The sequence below is a fragment of the Suncus etruscus genome, chromosome 9, assembly GCF_024139225.1.
Source record: "Suncus etruscus isolate mSunEtr1 chromosome 9, mSunEtr1.pri.cur, whole genome shotgun sequence".
Lineage (NCBI taxonomy): Eukaryota > Metazoa > Chordata > Mammalia > Eulipotyphla > Soricidae > Suncus > Suncus etruscus.
Window position 1 is genome coordinate 107,446,185 of NC_064856.1, and position 18,638 is coordinate 107,464,822.

Genomic DNA, 18,638 nt, shown 5'->3' on the forward strand with positions numbered 1-18,638 from the left:
TCTTGCATGTGGTTTGATTTTCCTGAGCTCCACCAGGAGTAGTTCCCAGCCAGGAATAAGCCCTGAGTACTGCCAGGTGTGGCTCAAAAACAACAAAATAAGACTATTATTTTTTTCAGTAAAGCCCTTTCCAGGTTGCTTCGAATATACCTTGATTCATAGTTGCATTTTGCTTATTTCATGCACATGGTATCATGCTGTAAGTTCTCTTCATTCAAAATTGGATAGATAATTTTGACATAGACATTGCTATAGAGATATAGAATTGATTTTCCCTGCTGAAATGGAATCCATTTGGGTAAACATGTCATAATTTATTGATTGAGAAAGAAATAAAGCCTTTCTTTTTTCCTAATGTAGCATGATGAGAAATTATTGAAAAGAACAAAAGTTGAAGCTAGTGTATGTAGCCTGCAAGAAAGTCCATGGGATTTAATAGCTAGGAAGATGTGAGTGTTCAGCCTTATAAAAATACACTAGGTAGTTTTCCAATTGGTAATTTCATTCTATTTCATTTCTACCAGCAATATGCTTTTCAATATGTTTTTAAAAGAACAGAAATCCAACCAAATTAATTTAAACATGTAATTGACTTTATTAAATCATTTCTGAATTGGGTGGTATTTCTGCCTTGCAAGTAGGAAGATATTCAAGATAAATTGTGCCAAATAGAAATTTTCCACAAGCAGAACAAGGGAAAAGGGAGGGAAAAGGGACTTGTTTTGGGTTTAGGTCATCTACCTCTGGAGAAGAGAAAGGGTGATGACCCTGACACCAATTAGAAAATTCTACACAATCTAGATAAGACTGCATTTCTGGGGAAGGTTGAAACCTTTCCCAATTAGGTGACAAATCATCCTGGGGCTGTCATTTACTTTTTAGCATGTTGTTAAAAATCCTATTGCTGTAGGAATCTTGTGGGTCATCATCTCAACAACTCTTAGTTCAGCCATCCTTCATTTTTCCCCAGAGAGAGGGTGTGAAATAGCATTTTACTAATGCTGCTACTTGCATTAATCAAAATGTTGAGTGTTGTGTATGTAAATATTTTGGGGGATTACTATGTTGCTCACCCTAATCTGATTAGGTGATTGTGCCCTACCCTAGAGTGTGACCTGGCATTCTGCCCCCACCCTAGGGTAGGACCTGATTCTGCTTCCACCATTGGTTGGTATCTGATCCCACCATTGGGTGGGACCTGACTCTGGACTATAAGAGCAAGGGTCTGTGGAAGGCGAGGGCTTTTGCTGGCTGGAACTGAATCTGAGTCTTTGGACTTCAGTTTTGTCCATCTGAATAAAGCAAATATTTCCACGAGCCTGATTGTCTGCGAGCTGTTTACCCGCCGTTTCACCTCAGAACCGTGGGCTAGACAGGGTGGCAGACGCGTGCTCCGAGCTGGAAGAAAAGGGCCTCATTCTCCATCCCTCCATCAGTCAACCTCTTCAGGGGCTGACCTGCTACAGTTGAGATATTTATATTTTCTTTTTGAAAAGCTACTTTCTGTTTTCATTTTGTGTCTTCTGCTATTTCTGTTTTGAAATGGTTTTCTTAGTAAAATATGGATGCTGTTTGTATTTTCTCAACAAATATCTCATTTTTAGTTGGTCATGTTTGTTTACATATATTTTTTTAACCAACGTGTGGCGTGTCTTCAGAATTTTCCCCTTTTTGGGGGGATGGGAATAGGGATCCACATCCAGAAGTGCTCAGAAACAGTCCAGGGCTATGCTCAAGGGACCATAGACGCTGCTGGGGTTCCAACCACATGCCAGGCCAAGTACCTTAAACTTTACACTAGTGCTTCTCAATTATTTTCTGTTATGCCCCCCCCAGGAAGAAGAAAACATTTTTCGCGCCCCCCCATGTGACTGTAAATAGTATCTTTATTAAAAAAACTTTAACCTGCAAAACAAAAATACATAAAATAATTTGAGCTGATTTTTTAATCAAAGGTGATGTCTGTTGAGCACATTTTGCAATGCATAGCTTTTTGAAGCGGGGTTTGAAGCAGGACACAACTCTCAGATCCAGAGACATACAGAGACATAAACACGGGGCTTAGCTTGTTATGACAGTGTTTGCCGAGGTCAAACACGCCCCCCTTTATGGAGCCTCGAGTCCCCCCTGGGGGGCGAGCACCACTATTTGAGAAGCACTGCTTTACACCATCTCTTCCATCCCTGTCTGTACTTATGAGTGTTGGATCCCCTGTGGTGCTGTTTCCAAATCACCGGGCAGAGGGCAGATGGAACCCTGTAGAGCAATTGTTCTGGGGGACCCTGTAGATTCACCACTTCGGGATTCCCTTTGAAGCAAAAATCTCAGAAACAGTGCTCCAGAGATAGAGAAGGACCACACAAAGATGGGTGCCATCCCTCCCACCATCACTGTCACTCTCAGGCCATCCCTCCTCCCTCACAGAGAACTCTGGTGGGGGGAGAGGAGGGGGATAGAGGGGGGAGAGTGGGAGAGAGAGAAGAGAGAGAGAGGGAGAGAGAGGAGAGAGAGAGAGAGAAAGAGAGAGAGAGAGAGAGAGAGAGAGCTACTTTTATTTTTTATGACTCGCCGTGTTACTCCTGAAACAATCCTCATCCCCAATGTTTATGTTTACCTTCTCCCTGGTGGCTGTCCACCCCAGGGGTCCTGGGGTCCTGCCACTCTGCACATATCCCAGTTCCTCTTCTCTTATATAAGCATTCTGAGAATGGAATAAAGCGTCTCTGGTCATCAGCCTGGAACCCATTCTTTTCCAGTCATCAGCTGTGGGGGAAACATCCTTAGTCCTAGATGCATCGAGAGGAGGAAAGTTGACCCTTGCCAGCCAACAGGATTGGCACAAAGATGCCTTCTGTTGAAAAGAAGTTAGCAGCTTTAATACAATAGAATTTATCCATCTTTTCCTTTACCATTAGCTCTCTGTCTTCTCATAAAGTCCCTCGTGTCCTTAAAACACAAAGAAATTCTCTATTTCCTTGTCAAAGTTTTGAGTTTGATGTAGGCTTTGGGAATCACACCCGTGGGGCACGGGGCTTACTCGTAGGTGTTCATGCTCTGAGATCACTCCAGGTGCTGCTTAGGGGGCGCCATTTGTGACCCTGGGAATCAATTTGCCATGTACAAGGCAAATAAGAGCCTTAGCTGTATTATTTTGGTGTCACTATTTGTACCAATTTTTTAAAGGGATCATTTTCATTCAATCTATCTGAAATCTGATTTGCACAGGTTTGTGAAGTTAAAAAACATAGTTTCATTTTCCCCACATAAGCAATCATATTTCATCATTAGTTGTTAATAGTTCTTTCTCCTCATTGATGTCATGTAATGAGCTCTCATGACTAAGCAGGGATATTGTTGTCCCTCATCTGCACCTCTCTTTAGGTGGTCAAGTGATCTTACTACTCAGTATTTGGGATCAAGATATTTTCCCCCCAATAAATATTTCAGAATTGACTATTTAAGTTGCCAAAATACACTATTACCATTACGTTGGAATGGCATTGGGCCAAGAAATCATTTTGGCAGTTTTGATATCTGCAAAACTGAGCCTTCCGCACCAGTACATAATATAGCTATTGGATTGGATTCTTTAGCATTTAGTTTTTAATATTGTGCATAAAAATTTTTCTCAAGTAAATTACCCTTCCCTCCACTTGGAAATACAGACTCTCATTGGTTGCTTTTGAGGTATTAACATGCTTGCTCCAAGAGCCATGTCCTAAACAACACAAGGAACTTAGAACATTTGATTTTTCTCTCTCCCCTGCTACTTCAATCCCACCCTTCTTGTAAACCCCACATTCAAATTTTTATGCACATTATCATAGGACTTGGCCATTTGTTGGGATCTTTGCTTATGATTAATTTTTACACTGTAAACTGACCCTCTGAGGTCACTTCTTTGTCCTGAAAGATGGCCCTTTAGAAGCCCTCTAGGAAGGTATGTTAGTTACTCTGTGTGACTCAGATGGTGCCCAGAGAAGGACATCAGGGGTTTTTGTGACCCCAGATGGTATTGAGGTGGAGAGGCAAGAGTTATGAGGCTCTTCAGGCAGTCAGACCGGGCTGGATGGCAGAGACATATGTCAACTCCTGTGTCAATCCTGTTAGCCAGTGAGGGTCAACTTCTGTCTTCCCAGTTATTCAGGACCAAGTATGTTCCACCCCCCCCCCCCCAGCTGAAGACCAGGAAAGAATGGGTCCCAGACTGATGCTCAGAAACACTTTATTCCCTTCTAACAATGTTTATATAGGACAAGAGGAACTGGGATACGTACAAGGTGGCACGGTCCCAGACATCAAATATGGGCATCCAGGAATGGGGGGCACCAGGGAAAAGTAATCATCGGGGATTAGAAGAATTTAGACAGCATCACAATGGGTGATATTGATGGTTGATAGTTAATCCCTCTTCACCAGGGCTCTCTGGGAGAGAGAGGAGGGATGGCCTAGAGTCAAGCCTGACAGTGACACTGATCATGGGGAGATGGTTCCCCTCTTTCTGCTGTTTCTTTCAAGTCACTGAAGTGGTGTCTCTGAAGCTCTCACCTCAAGGATAACCCCTGAACAGTTGCTCTATGGGTTATCAATATAAATGTCATTCCATCTGCCAGACATTTTGGGAACAGTATCATTGGGGACTCCAATAGATGCCTATTTGTGAGCAGGCATAAAGGCAGACGTGTGACCCTCTCTGAGATCACTGGCATCAAGCACTTTGCCCAAGACCCATCTCTACAGGAACCTTGTTAGAAGAGGCCCCAGAACTAGAACCTAGATTTGCTATCCAAGGACTCCCAGTGCTTGATGAAACAGTGCAGCAAGGGAAAGTGCAGGGTGAAGGAGGCCGGCAAGGGAAAGGGAAAGGGGGTGTCTGCCAATGGTGGATGAGGAGGGTTCCACAGTTGGGTTCTGGTCAACCCATTGTTGGTGTTTTCCCACAACACTCCTCACTCTAAGGATAAGGAGGAATCAGTTTCCTTTCTCTCAACCTCCTCACAGGCACTAAACTTGAACCCCAATCTTATCAATAAGCTCTTGGGATGCTTAACCAAAACCTGTGGCCTGTCCAGGGTCACAAAAAATTAGATATACAATGCCTCATCCCCTGCCCCTCTGCTACCTTCCACCCATCCATGTGGGATCCTCCTAACAGATTAGAGTACAAGCCCGAAGATCAACTGGTCCCATCTATCTACCCATCAAAGAAAAAGGTCTGGTAACATCAGGCCTACTGACCTGTTGATCTAAGAGCAGTTAGACTTGACAGCCTCTTGGATATCCCACCTTAATGACAGTTGGACCTGGACACGCCCCTGACATCACAGGTATAAAAAGAAAAACTTGGACAGGTGGAAGGGGGCCAGGATAGAGATCAGAGCAGTACCTGCTGGTGTGCAGGAGGCCAGAGATAAAGCATCTGCAGATGCTGCCTGTGCACTCTCTTTCTCTCACTCTCTTGCTCTCTTTCCCCCCTCTCTTCTCTCTCCTTTCTCTCATCCTCTCTCTCTCTCCTTTCTTTCTCTCCTCCTCTCTTCCTTTCCTCCTCCCTCTCCCTCCTTCCTTCCTCCTTCTCCTCTCCTCCTTCCTCCTCCTCCTTCTCCTTTTCTCTCTCTCCTCTCTCTCTCTCTCTCTCTCTCTCTCTCTCTCTCTCTCTCTCTCTCAGAAACCCCTCAGGCAGTGGCAGACTTTAGATTACAGGCTGGAATAAAAAGGTATTTGATTTCTACCTTGCTCTCTCCTCTTCTCTCCCTCCCAGGCCAGAGCCTACACTAGCCCACACCAGCTCTAACCTAGGTTTTGTCCCCAGAACAGTGACAAGATAGATTTTATGTTGTTTTGAGTTTGAGTTTTTCTTTTCTTTCTTTCTTACAGCCAAAATGGGTGAAAGATAAAGAAGTTCATTTGCATAGACCCAGACTTCAGGTTGCCTTGGGAACTCTCAGCCCTGAACAAAGGGTCCACCCTGTTTTTATACACTTCACTGCAGAAATAATAATCAGGCAAGCAAGCATTCTTACACAGGCTAAAGTGCAGTTACAGCTGTTGGGGTTCTGAAGAGTTAAGTGTTTTGTGCCCATCTAACTATTCTGCTACAGTGGCTATGGTGGGGGTTTAAACAAAGAGGGACGCCATTTTGTAAAGGCCACTTGGCAGACATCTCTTAGGTTCTGAACAAGGAGGGACTCCATTTTGTAAGGACCACATGGTGTAAGCCACATGCTAGGCTTTCTCAAGCCTATTTCCATTAACACCGCTCAACCCTACCTGACCATACCAGGTAGCCTATCTGAGAAGGACAAGGGAGCAGGAGGAAGGTACTCCTAGCCAATAGCCAATCGTTTTAAAGATCATCAAAAAGCTAGAACCTTCCTATATCCCTTCCCTATATTGTCCTCTACATATCCTCGGGTGGGGTTCATCTCCTTCTAGAGATGACCATGACAGGTCAATTTGGGGGCTGTTGGTAGATGGATTAAAATTTTGTTCATCTTTACTCCAGTTGTGTGGTCTCATCTTCAACTCTAGTTCCTAATAGCTATGCTCTAGGGATGTTGCCTCTACTTCGGCCAACCTTTTCTATATTCTTATGACTGTAAATCTTCACCTTGTTTTTCTCTTCGATGCTTATAAATCCTTGTCCGCTGTTTTTCACTTCCCAGCTTCCCTCAGTTTCCCTCCCAATTTGGTTTGGGGATGAGGCACACACCTGGCAATGCTCGGTGCTCAGAGAGCACTAGCCTAGCAGAGCAAAATAGACCAAATGAGGTGTCAGGGATGCTGATCTGCTGTAGTGCTCTGTGGATGGTATTTGATTAAAAGCAGGAAGCAAAGCTGGGGGTGGGGGGCAGGGGAGAACCCCGGACTGAGGTTGGCTTGTCCTCCCCTGCCTGACTGGTTTCTCCACCTTTGCTCTGCATAATGCTGTGTACACAAATATCTCCTCCTAGGCTCACCCACGCTGATCAAATGTCCCCACACTGAACACCTGCAGGGTCCCCCTTTCCCTGTGGGATCTGCACCCCAAGGCACATAGGTCCACCAGCGGCACAGGCAGGAACCCATACAGGAACTGAAACTAACAACTCACGGGCTCCTCTAACCCCTTTCCTCTCCCCCAGCCTGAGGTGCTGTAGCCCAAATATTTGCATTTCTCATAAACTTCCAGGTGGAACTGACACAACCCCTGACTACGTGTTTGCAGCCAGAACCTGCTTACTCTCCTGCAAAGGGACATCTGGCATTCTTCAGTGCCCATAACTTGAGCCTGTGCCCAGACCCATCTGCCAGGGATGCCCTGAGCCAAGTCTGACTCTGGGGTCAGAGTTTGGCATCATCCAAGGCAGCATAAAGTTGAAGGTTTGTGGGGCCCCAGACACCCCTCCCGCAATCAAACCCAGGCCTCATGTACTGCATGAGTTCCACCACTGACTACTGAACAGCCCAGCCTCTATGCAACTAAAAGGGGGCACACCTCATGGGGGTTCTGGTTGGGGGTATCTCCCTGAGTGCTGGGGGTGTGGGGGAGGGGTAGTGGAAATTAGAGTCAGGAAATCAGACCCGGGGCTCCCTTCATACCCTTAAGCTATCTCCCCAATCCTTTCAAGGGAAAGAAAGCCTCGTTGGACTTTGAGTCAGAACTGGACCATCTCTAGCTCAAACAGGTGTAGAAGATGCTTTCATTAAAAATGCAGCTGTATGGAGTCAGCCGGAGTGAGAGCACAACGGGGAGGGTGTTTGCCTTGCACATGACCAACCCAGGTTTGATCCCCAGCATCCCATATGGTTCCCTGAGCCTGCCAAGAGTGATTTCTGAGCAGAGCAAGGAGTAACGCCTGAGCACTGCTGGGTGTGGCCCAAAAACCAACCCAAGAAATGCAGATGTCTTGGCCCACCCCTTGGGGTAGGGGCCTGTGCTCACTCCCTTCAATGCACAAATAATCTATAAGGAGTCCCAGACATGGCAACATGCCTCATGACAGAGAGCAGTGCTGCCAAAGAGACTGAGCAAGAAGCCAGGTATCTTGGGGTGCCTCTGCATGCTTCCCACTGAACCGCCTCTTCTCTCCTCTCTCCTCTCTCTGCTGCACTTTACCCTCCTCTCTCCTGTGCTTGCCTCATGGCCCTTCCAACACCCCTTTTCTAATGACCCTGGCTGAGCCTTGGCTAGTCCAGTAGATGCTGAAACTAGAATCCCCCAAGGAACAATTAAACTTGCAAAAGAGAGGGGGAAAGGGCAGAGAAGGGAGGAAGCTCCAGAAAGGTGGGAGGGGGCTCCCCACAAAGTCTAAGAAGCTGTGGGTGGGGTCTCCCCTGGGACTGACTGCAGGGGCTACTAGAGGATACAGACCCCCAGACCCCCAAAACACAAACCCTCGGTGTCCCCAAAGACTCCACTTTGCCTCTTTGTAGCTCCTGCTCAACCAGCTTATCGCTGTGCCCCTGCTGCCTCTCACACAGAGTTCCAGGACCATCCAGTGCAGTGGGGGAAGAAGAGGGTTGAGGAGTGGCACCAAGGTGGAGCACCCCGCTCCCACCCCTGCCTGCTGCAAGCGGCATTAGGACCCTGCAGTGCCAAAGTGGGAGGAACAGCTGGGACAGCTGCCCTGGGTACATAGGATCCAGCTGGGAAAGGGGAAAATAAAAAAAGGGTAGTTGAACGGGTGCAGGCTGACACCTGGGATCCTGCTGGAAGAGGGGAGCAGCCCAGCTGGGCTCCTGGCAAGGGGTCTGCTGCTCCAGTCAGAAGTGTCACCCTCCCTTCCACCCCATGTCACCTAGAGAGAAACTGGACCCGCTTCCTGACACCTTCATCCTGCAGCCACCAGTCTTCCACCCGGTGAGCACAGAGATGAGGGACCTTCTGAAGTTGGGGTGCCTCCCTTCTAGTGGTGTGAAGAGGCCCTTGGCCCACAGCACACAACCTCTGCAGTCTCTCCCAGGAGACTGTGGGAGAGGCTAAAGTCAGCTCTGCACCCCTGGGGTATAGGTGGCTTTGGGGCACAGGATGCATTTGAACAGCAGCAACGTCTACCCCCTACACTCCTGCACTTGTGGCTTGGGTTGTAACCAGGACCCTCCAGGTTACCTTACCCAGAAATACCTGGAGTCTCATGTCCACACTAGGAGGAACCCAGACTGGACTGTCCAGCTCAAAGTTGATGGGACGTGGCATCTCTCTGTCTTCCTCCTCCTGCTCAGTCCCCGCCCATATCCTTACTCCTGATTGTTTTTATTTACTTTTTCTAAACTTTATTGATTGATTGGTTGTTGGGCTACACCCAGCGGTGCTCAGGGGCTATTTCTGGCTCTGCACTCAGAAATCACCCCTGGCAGGCTGGGGGTGGGGGAACCATATGGGTGCCGGGAATCAAACCATGTTCCCTCCGGGGTCAGCAGCATGTAAGGCAAGCCCTCTACTTCTGTGCTATCTCTCTGGCCCCCCTGATTTTTTTTTTTTAAACCTGGAAGTACCTTCCAAAAGATTGGAGTTGAATTTGCTCAGTCCCTGGAAAGCTTTGGAGTAGGTCTGGGGGTGCTAAGGATAGAGGAACCCCCATTCCCAGTCAGGTCTTGCCCCTTCCCAAGTACTTGCAAGATGAACTGAAGCGGCCCTCAGGTCACCCCCATTCCTTGTTTTAGTGACTGTCAGTTCCCATCTACCTTGAACTACCTTGTAGGTAATCCAACTTTCAGAAGTTGCTAGAATGCCCTGTGAAGGCCATTTTGAAGTTTTGCTCTGTTCTTTCTGCCTACATCTCAGCACAGTCCAACTCTGTGCAGCACTGAACCCAAAGAGGAAAGCCAATATGTCATCTTCATGGGGACCAGGCTCCCAGCGCCACCCACCAGGTCACCCCTCTCCCAAGCCAGCAGGCTACCAGCCCATTCAGAATGAAAATACTTGCAGCTGGGGGTGGTGGTGGGTGCTTTCAGGCACCAGGTCAGGGATATCTGGGAAGGGACCCCAGATGTGAATAATTTATTTTACTTTATTTTTGTTTTTTTGTTTTTTGTTTTTTCAGGCCACACTTGTTTGATGCTCAGGGGTTACTCCTGGCTAAGTGCTCAGAAATTGCCCCTCACTTGGGGGGACCATATGGGATGTGGGGGGATCGAACTATGGTCCTTTCTTGGCTAGTGTTTGCAAAGCAGACACCTTACCTTTAGCGCCACCTCGCCGGCCCCTGGTTTTTTTTTTTTTTTTTTTTGTCACACCTGGCAGTGCTAAGGGGTTACTCCAGGCTCTAAGCTTAGAAACCGCTCCTGGCAGGCCTGGGGAACCATCTGGGATGTCAGGATTTGAACCACTGTCTTTCTGTCTGCAAGGCAAATGCCCTACCTCCATGCTATCTCTCCAGCCCCTAGATGTGAAGAATTTTGAACATGCATTTCCAGGAAGACAAAAATTAAAAAAAATAATCAGCAGGAACAGAACACTGAAAAGGAGATGTGGACATATTAACCGTGCCTTATGTTTAGGGGTGCCAAGCAACTTCTTGGGGGAAGGTAAAATTCCAGGCAGCCAGGAAACCCTCAGATGCTTGTCCAGGACCCATTTTAGCAGCCACTTTCCTGTCTCAATTGGTCTCTTCCTTTCCCTCCTGGACCTAGGATAAGTCCTGCAAAGTCTCTTCTGGGAGTTGGTGGCCAAGGGGTGAGCCCATACCTGGGGACATAGATTCTAGGAGCCAGAGAGAGAGACTTGGCTTGTTAGTGTCCAGTTGGGCCAATGCAGCTGCGACCGCTGGTGACATCATGAAGGGGACAGGCACAGGAGAACTTTCAGTCATTCTGCCCCCTTAGGAAACTAGTAGGGGTTGTTTACCCTCCCCACGCCCTGACTTCTGTCTGCCCTTCTCCCCTGGTCCAGGTGGTTCCTTATGTCACCACCATTTTTGGTGGCCTGCGGGCTGGCAAAATGGTCATGCTACAGGGTGTAGTTCCCCGACGTGCCCACAGGTCAGTAGGGATTTGAGGGGGGGGGGACACTGGAGTCGATGAGCTGGGAGATCCTCTCTGCCTTGAGCCTCTGGGGTAGAGGGTTTCTCTGGAAGGCGGCATCATTTTTGTTTTGGTTTGTTTGGGGGCCACATTCAGCAATGCTTAGAGATTACTCCTGGCTCTGTGCTCAGGAATTACTCCTGGCAATGCTCAGGGGATCATATGGGATGCCAGGGATCAAACCCAGGGTCAGCCACATGCAAGGCAAATGCCCTCTCTGCTGTGCCATAGCTCCAGGAGGTGTCTTGAAGAGCTTGTCTGCCTCCAGGTTCCACGTGGACTTCCAGTGCGGCTGCAGCCTGGAGCCGCGCCCCGACATTGCTGTTCACTTCAACCCTCGCTTTCACACCACCCAGCCCCACGTCATCTGCAACTCATTGTACGGTGGCTGCTGGCAGAAGGAGATCCGCTGGCCACACCTGGCTGTGAAGCGAGGGGACAGCTTCCTCCTCCTCTTTCTCTTTGGAAACGAGGGTGTAAAGGTGAGGTGGAGAGATGTACAATGGAGGTCTCGGAATTGGGTCCTTCAATCCTTCTGCCCTTGGAAATTCCCCATGTCACAAGATTGGATGGGATTTTCTTGGGAGGATCTACTGGCACCCCAAGAAGCTTCCAGGCTGGAGTCAAAGAGGCCTTAGGCCCAGTGGCCGGGCATAGGTGGACTGAGTAAGTTCTCTGGTACCCATCTATGTTGTCTCCCATGCTTGTGAATTCTCACTGCCATGCCTGAGGCAGGCACTGCCTGACAGTGAGGTACAAATTTCAACCAAAACAAAAAGTAAGGTTCTTCTCCCTTCTCCAGAAATGAGGGGTTGGAAGAGTAGAAACTGGGGTTCAGACAGCCTCAGAGCCTCCGTTTCTCCTCCTCAGTTGGGGCAGAGGTTTTGTGCCTAAGGGAAATGCTGAGGAGGGCCTGAAAAGAGCCTGGTGCACCCAAGGGACTGTGGAAGGTCCTGCAGAAGCCTAGGCCTGAGCCTTTCATGGAGAAGGTTCTAGAAGTAGCACTGTCTGGAGAGCAAAAGTAGGATCACATGGGCCAGTATAAGATGACACCAAGCTATTAACTCCCCCAAAAGTTGTTCTCCCATCTTTCTCTTCCTTGTAAATCTCTTTTAATTTGTAAATCTTCACTCTCCTGGTGATGGGAATTGGTTTAATAATGAGAGAACAGTTCTGACCTTGAGGGTCAGAGAGACTGGGAGGCGCAGACTGGCTCCTAACTAGCTTGGTTTCTTATTTCTTCACTGCTACCCTGTTGCTTCAGACCCATTCTCCTGGGGTTGGAAATATGCATGTGGGGTAATCTCACAATTCCTAAGTTTTATTTTACAGGCCAGAATTACTACTGAGCTGGCCTATGTCCCACCTCAGGTGAGCGTGAATGGCCGCCACTTCCTGCACTACAGTTATCGCCTGCCACTCTCCAGGGTGGACACCCTGGGCATCTTCGGGGACATCTTGGTCAAGGCTGTCGGATTCCTGAATATCAATGTTAGTCCCTTTGGGACCTGGGCTTGACACCCGTAAGACCTGGACAGGCCCGAGATCCTTACCTCAACCACAGGCCCAGGCACAACAATTCGAACTACCTTAGAGGGGACCTCTAAAGTGTTGGGTATTAGTGAGTGAGGGAAGACAAGGGGACACAGGAAGGGGGTCCTGGGGCCTGGGGTAGGGAGTCCATCATGGGTAAGTGGAGAGTGAGTGACTTGAACTGGCAGCTGCTGGATCTGGGAATTTATTTAAACACAGACTTCTGTGGTCACCACCAGAGACTCTAGTTCAGTGGCTATGGGAAGAGAAGGGGCCCTAGAAGCTACATATTCAACTGTCCCACGCAGACAGGCCACTTCCTGACTCTCTTGGTTGGGAGTGGCCTGAGGCCTATCCTCTTTCCCCACAGCCATTTGTGGAGGGCGGCAGCGAGTATCCAGTTGGACACGTGAGTCTTTGTTGACCCTGGAGCCTCCCCCAAAACTAACTGAGCCACAGTTCCCCACTGTCAACATGATCTGTTCCTCATGGGGTTGGGGCCTGCACCCCCTTCCCTCAGCATCTACTACAGGCTATAGGCTTCACTTCCTACACAGCCCAAAACAGCTTCTCCTTCTCCTGGGGGGCCAACAGGAAGAGGTGCAGGGTGTGTGAGGACGACCCCAAGATTACCTTCTAAAAAACTCTTCTTCATCGGAGTGTTAGTTCCTGAGACAGCCACTTTCTGCCCCCCAGTAGCTGAGGTAGTCTCTGGGATACAAGAGGAGCTGAGCCCTCACCTCACAGAGAGCCAGTGACAGACCCTCTGCCCCCACACTCAGGGGGGCCCCACCTGCCTTATCTCTAAGAGAGACCAACCCCCAGTCTCCCAGTCTTTAATCCTCATGAGGTTTCTGTCTCTCCCTGACAGCCTTTCCTGCTGGAGAGCGTTCGGCTGGTGAGTGTCCCTCACCCTGATCCCAGGTACCTTCCAGTGGTGGAGATTAAGGATCCCCTCAGCATCAGGTGGACCCCCCCAGAGACAACTGCAGAGATGTTAGGGTTGGGGGGCAGCCCTTTGGCCTGAGGCTCTTGTTTCACTGAACATTGTCTTCATGGATGCCACACCTTGATGTTCTATGTGCCAGGTTCCTGTGCCTCGGAGCAGAGATAAACCATGCCCAGTCTCTAGCTGCTCACAGGCTGGGGGCTAAACCAACCACCCATGTCCATTTAGGGGGCAGAGGTGGTGATACATGTGGAATTCACTGAATGGTATAGGGCGCTATCCAGCCTTGACAGGGGGCATGGAATCTAGAGATGGGTCTGGAATAGGTGCAGACAGAGTCTCAGGAGCAGAGTCAGGTCCCTCCGGCCTGCTCTGGGACTCCTGCTCCCATCCTAGGAACCCAAGAAAATGGCATTGGGAATAGTGGTTCCCCAAAACCACCGTGAGTGGTCTTCTCAGTCGACTCTCTTTTCTTTTAGAAAGTTCCCTGCTCTCGTGCCCTGCCTCGGGGTCTCCTGCCAGGGCAAGTCATCATAGTCCGGGGACTGGTTCTACAAGAGCCCAAGGAGTAAGTATCTAAACAAGGAGAAAGAGGTGAGGAGGGAAGGTTCCCTCGTGCTAGGCATGAGCCCAGAAACTTCCTGTCTAACCCCAACTCTCCTGGCGGAAGTCATTGTCTCTGGTTTCAGAGCCTGGACACAGTCAGATCTGGTGGGGCCTGGGCTCAAGCTGCCCATACAGTCCCTGCAGTCCCATCAAGTCCTCAAAGGACTGTCCCTGGTGGGGTGTCAGAAAGGACATTTGTCCTATGCAGGCTCAGACCCAGAGGAGGATGTGGCCTCTCAAATGGTCCCATACTTGCTTGCACAGAAGTGGGCACAGGATTGGAAGCTCCTGTTAACTTCCAGGGAGATAGATAAGTGGTGTTGCCCCAAGCCTCCCACAGGGGGCGCTCCTGATCCATTATCCTCCAAGTCACTTCCTTCCACACTGTCTTTTATCTTTCTTTTCCTAAATTCATTTTACAACTTGTCTTCCTTCCATTCCTTCTTTCTGGAAAGGCACTGGCTGACATGACTTCTCTGAGCCCCTCTGGCCTGTGTCTGACTTCTACTGAGAATGCTTGAGACTTACGCAAATTTAAGGCAGTTCTTTTGCCTTTCTCTGCTTTTCTCTGCTTTTTTTCCCTTTTCTTTTCTCTTTTCTTTTCTTTTCTTTTTTGTGTGTGAAGGGGTCACACCTGGAGGTACTCAGGGGTTACTCCTGGCTCTATGCTCAGAAATTGCTCCTGGCAAGCTCAGGGGACCATATATGGGATGCTGGGATTCAAACCACTGTCTTTCTGCATGCAAGGCAAATGCCCTACCTCCATGCTATCTCTCTGGCCTCTTCCTCTGCTTTTCTGTTTCTTTGTCTGTAAACAGAGGTAACAACCGTGTCAGCTGCTGGGGTGGTGGAAATGTTGAGACTGTGCTGAGCACAGAAAAAAAAAAAAAAGCCCCCAAACCATGGCTGTGTCTCAGTTCAGGCATGTGATGTTAAAAGATCACTTAATTGGGGAGTTTCCAACCCTGGAAAAAGCAATTGCCTAGAAGAGAAACAGGAAACCCTCAGACCTGGACCTAGACTCATCGGCTGCTTAAAGCCCCAGAGCTGACCTTTTTGACTTTCCTTTTTTGGCCTGTTGGTACTCGTCAGATGGGCCACGAATTCCCCAACACTGGAATCGCATGAGAAGTATTGAGAAGCAAGCACAGATTTTATGCCAGAAACATTCTAGAATTCTTGCATAATTTCCTTAAAATATTTATTATTATTATTTTTACTTAAATTCTTTAATTACATCGCCATAAGATACACAATTACATGGTTGAGGCGTGATTGAGTTTCAGTCATACAATGTCCAACATCCATCTCTTCAACAGTGTACATTTTCTTTTTTTTTAATATAATTTTTATTTTGATCATAGTGGCTTACATATTGTTGACAATAATATTTTAGGTACATATTTACATAAAATCAGGGGGGAATTCCCATCACCAAATTGTCCTCCCGACACCTCCGTTTTTGTCCTACCTCCCATATCCTCTTCCCTCACCCCCAGGGCTGCTAGAATATGTGGTCCCCTCTGTATCTAGCCTACTACTTAGTAGTCTTGCACCTGTTTGGTCTTGGTGCCTCCCTTATTTCCCCCTCTAACAGTGTACATTTTCTACCACCAATGTCCCCAGTTTCTATCCTGCCCTCCACATACCCCTCTCTTTCTCCGTCACTCTCTCTGTCTCTCTGTGTGTCTCTCTCTTTCTCTCTTCTCCTTTTTTCCTTTTAGACAGTGTGATTTGCAATATTGTCATAAAAGGAAAATCATTCATATCACTTTCCCTCCTTTCAGCATCCAGTACATGACCCTCTTTATTTTTTTCTGCACCCTAGGAGATAGGTTTGTGATCCCTGGCACTATCTTGTTAGCAATTGTATACTCTTTACAATACTTTTATCCCCTTTGGCAAAACTCTCACAACCAGTCTGCATTTTGTTTTGGGGCCACACCAGGCAGTGCTCAGAAATCACTCATCGCTCAGCACTCAGAAATTGCTCCTAGCAGGCTTGGGGGATCATAGAGGATGCTGGGAATCGAACCTGGGTCGACTGCGTGCACAACAAACGCCCTTCCTGTCCTAACCTCCAGATACCTACTCTGCCCTTTTTTTTGCGGAGGCAAAGCTGAGGCTGCAGCTGAGCCCACCATGGTTCTCCAGCCAGCAGGGGGCTATATGGTGGGCTCCAGCGCACAATATGGAGAACTCCATCCTGTGTGTACATCAGCCCTGCAGCCTCAGTGTTTAGCGGAAAGCCCCAAGCCTATTAAAGATCCTGAAGGCCTATTTCTGGAGGCTCTTGCAGCCATGGACCCCTCCTGTCCCCATCTTTCAGCTTCACTCTGAGCCTACTGGATGAAGCCGCCCGTGTTCCCCTGGCACTCCGAGCCTCCTTCGCAGACAAAACTCTGGCCTGGATCTCACCCTGGGGCAGCAAGACGCTCATCTCAGCCCCTTTCCTCTTCTACCCTCAGCGGTTCTTTGAGGTGGGTAGGGGACAAGTAGCTGGGCACAGAGTTCTATTCCCACCCACATCACTTGGGGATGCAGAACCCAAGCCCTCCAGGGCAACTCAAGAACTCATGGCCAACACGCCTGCTCAGTCCCTGCATGCTGCTACGGGGAATTCCTTGCCCAGGATCCAGCCTTAATCCACCAGAGCAAACTTAGACATCTACTTTATTCTAAAGCCCCCTCCCTCCTAACTTCTTGATGCAGCTGGGGCCAGACCGGTCCTTCCTCCTTCCAGCGAATAAACCCCATTTATAGAGGAGATTCCCTCTCACCCCCCTGAGTAGGGTGGTATGAGCTAGTGACTTCCTGGGCCCCAATCCTGTTCTTTTGAAGGGATCCTGTAGCCAATTTTTGTGTCCTCTGGAGAGGGGAATCCCTGGTGGGTGGGAGGTAAACACCTGGCAGGCCTGGGAGACCCAGGAAGGTACATTCCCTCATGCCCTGCCCTTTCTCAGGTGCTGCTTCAGTGCCAGGAAGGTGGGCTGATGCTGGCTCTCAACGGACAGGGCCTGGGTGCCACCAGCCTGGATCCACAGGTCCTGGAACAGCTGAGGGTGTTTCGCATCAGTGGCAGTGTCCACCTCTACTGCGTCCACTGTTGAGGAAGCAGTCAGGGCCTAGGAGAGAAGAGGAGGAGGCCTAAGCACCGTCATGCCCTCGCAAGACTGTCTCCATGCCACAGTATTCTCCTACTGCCTCACTCCTGGGGCCCTGAGTTCATGTCTGCAGGGACTTTGTCTCCCGGCCCTCAGTAGAGGGGGAACCAAAACTGAAGAGTCCCATTGCTCTGATCTTCCCTCCACAAGGAGTCTAGGCTTGAGCCCATCATCCTTTTGCTGACTAAAACTACAACAGCTTAGAGCCCGAAGGCAGCTGCTTTTGGTTTTGCTAACAGTTCTAGAGAGAATGGTCCAGGTCAGAAGGGCAGAATCCAGAACCTTCTGGATTGTTCTAGCCTTCATCTCACCCTGTCCAGGCATCAACTTCATCCCGTGGAAGAAATTTGTTGTCTCTGTAGGCAGGTTATTCACAGAGAAAGTGGAGAAACTGTGAATGGGGCACTTGTGATTTCCTAAGTCCCAAGCGCAAGTGTGCGCGTGCACACACACATGAGTCTACATTTCCACGTACACTCAATGTACATGGGGTGTACAGAATCGTGCAGTCTCTCTGCATGGAAAACTGGAAATATCTCTGGCCAGCCAACCCATGCCTGGTCGCAGTTCTATTACTGTGAAGATAGGGAGAATAGATTTGATGCAATGGCATTTCATGGACAGTAGATGCTGATATTCTCATGGAGAAAGAGAAAACCAGGCACAGAGAAGACCAAGTAAAAGGGGGAAAGGAAGAACACCAAAGGAAATGGAGTGGTTAAAGAATAAATTAATTATGAATTATGAATTATGATGCTGGGAAGAGCACAAAGGGTACAGTATTTGCCTAGCATCTGAGGCTCTGTGTTAGATCCTGTGCATTGTATGGCTTCCATACAGTGTAACCATGGTGTACCCCAAGTAGTGGTTCTGAGCATCACTGGGGAACATACTCTAAAAATATAATTACTAACTACATATATTATTTATTCTAAAAGGTGAGACATAATAAATACTATATGTAATAGGATATATTGTATATTCTTTAATATTATGGGGTAGACATACCAATAAGGATCTCTTCTGGCACTAAATTAGAGGAAACCATAAAACTGATGTAGGCAGAGAGATAATAAAAATATTTAAAAAATTGCCTGCCCCTAAAGTAGTCAAAGGCATAAAGACCACATCTCTTGGAGAAGCAAATCCAGAGTTCTTTAGCCAATGGAAAAAAATGAACCAACACACAGATGCAGAAACAGGCACCACCCAGAGAAGGGTGCACCACTGATAGGGAGAAATTTTAAGAGTATCTAAAGGTCATTATGAGAATATGAAAGGACCATCCATAACCCAAGACTTTCCCTTTGGCAAAACCCAGATTAATTTTTCTGTGTTCTGAGAACTCCAGGCCAAGGCAATTTGGAAGAAGCCGACTACAA

The 18,638-nt window shown here is 48.3% G+C and overlaps 1 protein-coding gene across 1 annotated transcript; it reads left to right on the forward strand.

The window, feature by feature from the left end:
* The first annotated feature begins 8,770 nt into the window (after positions 1-8,770).
* Positions 8,771-17,202, forward strand: LGALS12 (galectin 12). Its single transcript, XM_049779882.1, has 10 exons — positions 8,771-8,839; positions 9,413-9,447; positions 10,846-10,962; positions 11,273-11,486; positions 12,376-12,495; positions 12,908-12,946; positions 13,409-13,435; positions 13,966-14,054; positions 16,422-16,572; positions 17,056-17,202. Exons 1-10 carry the CDS (start codon positions 8,771-8,773, stop codon positions 17,200-17,202), a joined length of 1,008 nt encoding a protein of 335 aa, XP_049635839.1.
* Positions 17,203-18,638: the final 1,436 nt, after the last annotated feature.